General features: G+C 49.8%; 1 protein-coding gene across 6 annotated transcripts in view; it reads right to left on the minus strand.

Moving 5' to 3' along the window:
- Positions 1 to 5,025, minus strand: part of Sh3kbp1 (SH3 domain containing kinase binding protein 1) — a 333,950-nt gene extending 328,925 nt beyond the window's left edge. For 4 of the 6 annotated variants that reach the window (XM_036174398.1, XM_036174396.1, XM_036174397.1 and 1 more), the window contains exon 1: positions 4,732 to 5,025. In XM_036174398.1, coding sequence (XP_036030291.1) covers positions 4,732 to 4,735 — 4 coding nt within the window. In that variant the 5' untranslated portion in view covers positions 4,736 to 5,025. The remainder of the gene's footprint in view (positions 1 to 4,731) is intronic. The other 2 variants (XM_036174395.1, XM_036174393.1) reach the window with 2 other exon arrangements.
- Between the last annotated feature and the right edge of the window lie 975 nt (positions 5,026 to 6,000).

Below are 6,000 nucleotides of genomic sequence, written 5' to 3' on the forward strand. Positions count from 1 at the left end.
CACTTGGCTTACTCTCCTAAAGGCCGGTAAGTCCAAGAACATGGCACTGCTGTTTGCCTGGCTCCTCTTAAGGGCGGTTTTGTTGCTTCATACCATGGTGGAGGACATCAAAACGGATTTCTTCCTGTTCCTAGAAAACCACTAATTCCATCATGGAGGCTCACTCTCATTACATCATCCAACCCAAAGGCTCCAACTCCAAATATCATTAACACTAATTGGGAGATTGAGTTTTCAATATATAAATATGGGGGGCATACTCAAAAATTTATAGCAGATGTCTTTTAAAATCTAAAGTTTAAAAACAAAGAATCTTCAAGGAGGAAGAAAGTGATTAATTATGAATTCCCAATGAGCCAGGAGAAAGCAGGAAAAGGAATAGTTAATGCAAGTATGGGAGGCAGGGAAAGGTGACTTCCAGCAGGCCAGATGCATATAGCCTAGTGCCCAGAACATCTTGTTAGGGACAGGGTACCTCAAGCACTCCAATGAGCCAGAAGCATCATCTAAAAGGCAAGGAGCTTGTATATTTGACCTTGTATCAGAACCCCATGGCTCAGCAGGTAAAGGGGCTTGCTGGCAGCCACAACCACCTGAGTGCCATCCCCGGTGCCTGCAAGATGGAATGAGGGAACCAGTTCCCACAAGTTTTCCTCTAACCTCCATGAGCCCATCCTGGTACATGTGCATCAAAAATGAAAAATTAACAAAAAGGACCTCCTGGAGGACTTATTCAAATGCTGATTGTTGGACCCCATTGTCCAGAGTTCCTGAATTTGCAGAACTGCTGGGATACTCCTGAAGAGTTTCTTTCTCTCAAGGTATCCCGAGGTACTGCCCTCTGAAAACTACGGCCAGTGGCTCTCCTGTAAAGCTGGAAGGATTCGGGGTTTTCCGGTGCTCTTCCTTTCTCCTGTAGCACCTGATCTCTTTGTTCTTGGCAGCCTGAGCTGGATTATTCCATAGATTTCCCTGGTATAGCATTCCAGTTACCCAATTTTTCTCAATGTTGAAACAAAAAGCCCAAGACTAAAGTAAAGTATAGTAAAGTAGTAGTCATTGAACATCCCTCCCCCCCCCAAAAAACAACAACAACAACAACAAAAAAAACCTTGCTCCTCGCCTCTCAGGTCAACTCTGAGAAACAGAAAAGGAGATCCTACCATTGGGAAACTGGCTGAGTGCACAGTCTGGGTGTACTGTTCAGGAGCAACAATCCCTCAGAGCAGCAGCATCAGGCAAGGCCAGACTGTGATCAGAATGGGACAAGATACAAACAAAGCCACCCCATAATCATGTGTGAAGACAAACAAAACATGAACTTTGTCCAAACCATAAATGTGAGCAGACATCCCCCAGTACTGCTAACATGAGTGCCTGCTGCTTTTATACCAACCCCAGATTTTGCCTGGCTCCAATTTTTCCCTCTTCGAGAAAACATCTCTTAAAATAATCTCAGAAGTAGCTCTGGCAGCATCCAAGCCAGAGCAATGTCTGGCTCTTTTAAGTGCTCCCAAACCACCTGACACAGGCACAAAGCTAAGTCAGCCTCTCTCACACCCTCTTGCACAGAGGCCCCATGGTCCTCATGGTGTACAAGGAGAAGAAAACTCAGCTTGTTGAATCCTGGGTGTGTCCCCAGGGAGCGTGGGTGACTCACAATCTCCTCAAAGACATCATCCTCACCTGCTCTCCAGCCTAAAGCAGATTCCTCTGCTCATCTTTCAGGACACTTACTATAGCTTTTACTTACGTACTGCAACAACCCTTGCACTCACATCCTCCACTAGACTGAGAAGTTTAAGCGGGCAGGTCTAAAGGTAACACGTACCTGTTTCCTGGCAGAAAGCGGGAGATAAATACATAATGAGATGGATGGCTAGATGGATGAATATTTATCACTGCAGGGAGCACACTTCAAAAAATTACAAACACAAGCATTGTTAATGAATGTGAGTAATGCAAGGTAACTGGAGGAGTTGAACAGGAAACAACCAAGGTCTCTGCAACCAGCAAAACCCTGGCTTTTGCTCTGGCCATGGGCTATGCAAAATAAAGGGGCGAGCCCTTTCTCCATGTTTAAGTCAAGACTTGTTTGTAGAAGGCATTGTATTGTATCAGTTCTAGCTCTCACTCAGCATAGTCTACTACAGACACAGCATTGCCCCGAGCTGCCCAAACTTTGTTGTTACTCTGGAAATCCTTCAACAGAAGTCATTTGCTTGGCTTGCAAACCCTTCACTACTCCCAGATTTGGGTCACAGTCCTTGCGCTGCTCTAATTATAAGAGGCTTTCCCTGTGTCTGGCACCATAGGCCCCTCCCAGCAAGTTCATAGTGTTCTGTAAGAAACCACTGCAAAACTAGCCAACCTCATTTGAGGGTTAGGGATTTTGTGACTTTCACTTAGTGTCCAGATCAAGGACTACATGATATGATCTGATTAAGTTCGTCATCACCAGAAAAAAATCATCAGTAGGCCAAGCAAAAGCATCAAATTGATAACTGAGATAAATCTGAAAACCAGAGAGATTTGGAGAAAGGGAGTGTGAGTGTGTGTGTGTGTGTGTGTGTGTGTGTGTGTGTGTGTGTGTTTTCTCATGCCCTCTCACACAGAATCCTAGCACCACTAGGCCTTTCTATTAGAAAACAAACAGAATCAATTATTAAATATCTGTACTTCATTGCAAATATACCACTAAGGACTCTTTAGAAAACAGCAGGTGATTTTTACCCACAAACTACTACAAATCCCTTAAATCCCACTCAGGCACATTATAATGAATTAAATGGCATTCATTTTGCTCTTGGTGCCTCCATGTATGAACTTCTGAAATAAATAATAATTGATTGCTGCATAATGGCCACAATTTCAAAATGATACTGGAAAGGGCTATAAATTGCAGAAGCACTCTCATTTTCTTAAGAGAGTCTAAAGAATGCAAACAGTTTAGATCTCAATGATAAACAGGTCTGCTGCTTCTTAAAGGAGACTCCATCCTCTTCCCACTGAGCTCTACAAAGCGTAGTCTGCCCATGCAAACTGACAACTGCTTCTTGTGTGTAACTCTTTCAGCAACCCATCCCAAAAGGTGATCCCAATAGCATTTCCTATCACCTCGGGAGAAAGCAGTGCATTGCTAAAGTGACCTATAAGGAAGGGTTTTAAAGAAATCTTTACTTTGGCCAATGGACTCAATCTACTTAATCAAGGCAAAGCAAAACAAGAATATGAATTAAATGTCATGTCTTCCATGGAGTAGGAGGGTTGCATGCCATCCATCCATCCATTCAATATTGATTTAAAGCCTGATCTGAACCAGCCATTAAAAAAAAAAATTGTGAGCAGACCATACAACACAATGCTGTCCTGATGGTCACTGAGCCCAGGTAGAGGAGATAAATATTAAACACACTAGAATAGGTAATACTGCTGTGAAAAAAAGTGTCATATGAGAAAGGAGCCCATTTAGACGTGGAGTGGTGTGATCATCAGAAAAGGGCACTGTGGAAAAAGTGACACCTAAGTTGAGAGACCACGAGATCACTACCACTTTTGAAAAGGGAAAGGCATTTTGGTAAACAATCACAAACGGGATTTGAACTTCACTGATCAACAACTTACTGGGTCAGACCTCTCCTCCAGTGCTTGTGTATGCATGAACATCCTGTGACTCCTGTCTACCCTTTCTGGCTGGTGCACCAAGATCCTATTACCTGAATACAGAAAAGTCTCACTTTACAATGACTTACAATGTGCAGACTGCTATGCTTGGCCTAGAAACACCCAAAAATAATCTGTTAGAGGCACAAAAAGCAGAGGTTGGCCATCAGCAAGACTTGGGTAAACCGAACGTTTAATAGAGATCAGGCAATCACGAGTCCTTTGCTCACTGAAGTGTCGGCTCCTCTGGGCAGTAAGGTGGTTCCCACACTGTCAGGTCTATAATAAATGGGACCCAGAGGACCTAATGTTAGCTACCTACATGGAAATTATGTTTTCTAGGTAAATCAAAAACTGGATCACCATTTCCAGTTCCCAGCCCTGCAGACTTAGAGAAGGATATGGGAAGTAAGTAGCCTTTGAGGATCACAGAATGTAGAGGGGCCAGACTGGGGGAAGAAAGGCAGAGAGTGAGAGGTGGAAACACAAGTGGGGGTTGCATGAAGAGCTCAGGACCCTGGGTCAGCCAGCCCGCCAGGCCCGGTACTGGGGCGTTTCCTAACCTTCCATCACCGCATCAGCCGGCAATAAGGGCAATCTTACCCTCCCCCAAAGACCCCGAGATTCGAGGTTCTTCTCAGCGTGGGCCAGAACAGGCACCAAGAACCCCAAGAGCCCTGCCCTGCACAGGGCTGGAACCCACCAAATTCAGGTACCCGCGTCCCCAGCGCAGGGAGGGTGCGCTTTGGTAAGAAAAATGGCAAAGACAAAACTCTCCCCGCCCACCCGAAAAAGGCAACCACACCCCCTGCATCCCTCAACCCAAGCCACCCAGGAGCCAGCCCCCGCGATTCTCTACCCAGGCCCCCTCGGGCTCCTGTCCGTGCCGTGCGCGGGCTCCGCGGGGACACTAAAGCAAGTGAGAGTGAGTCGGGGTGCGCAAGGCGAGGGAGGGCGCCCAGCGCGATGTCACTCTCGGGGCCCTGCTCCGGGGCGCCCTCCCCGGGTCTGCGGTCCTGGGATGGGCGCGCCGACCCTACACAAGGATTGAGCGGCCCCTGCACTCACCCATTGGCGCCAAGCCGGGCCGAGCCGCCGAAGCAGCGTGAAAGTTGGCGGAATCGGGCGTGGGGTTCAGGGCGCCGAGGTCGCGGCGCGGGGATCGGGGGCGCGGGCGTTGGGACGCGGCTGCAGCTGGGCCGGCTTCTTCCTCAGTAGCGGTGGTGGCGGCTCAGCGCCGCCCGCTGCTGCCTCTGCTGCCGGTGCCGCTGCTGCCCTGGGGCGACTCCTGCTGCTGCTGCTGCTGCATCGCGGCCCCGCTGCGCCCGGCTGCTCCGGGTTTCCTGCTCTTGGAGAGTGGAAATTGCGAAAAAGAAAAAAAAAAAAGCACCGCCCAGCCCAGTGCAAGGCAGCCGCCGCGGAGCCTGCTCTCCCCTCCTCCTCGCGGCTGCGAGGCTCGGCAGCTCCGCCCGTTAGAGGGGCGCGGCCGGCAGGCGGGGGCGGGGCCGAGGGGCGGGGCCCTGGCAGCGTCCCGCCCGACTCCGGGGCGCGTCCTCTGCGGTGGGGCTTGGCGGCTCTCTTCCCTATCCGCTCTGTCCCGGCCCGAGCTCTGCCACGGTCGCCCCCTATGCGCTGATGCTCGGCTCACGCCCCGGGAAATGCCGCGAGACTCCTCGAGACCGGAGGAGATTTAGGGGGTCTTTGGGGGTGGGGGAGTCGGAGTTGAGGGACACGTGGAAAAGGTGGGTCGGAAGGCGGTATCCCGGGGAAGGAGAGCTGGGGGAGGGGAAGCCATTGGCAGGTGAAGAGCCAGACACCTGCTGGGTTATGAACAGGTGACAACATTGGGAACCAGGCTGCTAGCAGGGGGATGTTGGAGGAAGGGGCCTTTCCCTGCAGCTCAGAACACCAGCAGGCCAGGTGCGACTTTGGAGCATGGGAGATGGTGGGCTCGAGAAGCCCAAAGAGAGGGGCGCAGCGAGGCTGCTGGGCAGGTAAACCACTGGACACCGCCTCTCACAGGATTGGACCCTCCTTACACCTGACCCAGTGTTGCCTAGACCAGGTGTGGGGTTCTACTGCTTAGGAATTTTTCAAGGTCCGGAGACAAAGCTTCGCTTGTTTCTATCAGGCATCATTGTGCCGTATAGACCTCAAACCTGGATAGCCAACAATTTAGTGGATGCTAAAATGAAAATAGAAATTCACAGGAATCCCTGGGCAATTATAAGCTCCTTTTGGGGGTCCATTCCCCACCACACCTTTCAGCCATAGAGCCCTGCAACCACATTCATTTACCAGCCTGTTAATTCCTTTCCACTTTCCACCATCTGGTGG

This window comes from Onychomys torridus, chromosome X (assembly GCF_903995425.1).
Source record: "Onychomys torridus chromosome X, mOncTor1.1, whole genome shotgun sequence".
In the NCBI taxonomy this organism is placed as follows: domain Eukaryota; kingdom Metazoa; phylum Chordata; class Mammalia; order Rodentia; family Cricetidae; genus Onychomys; species Onychomys torridus.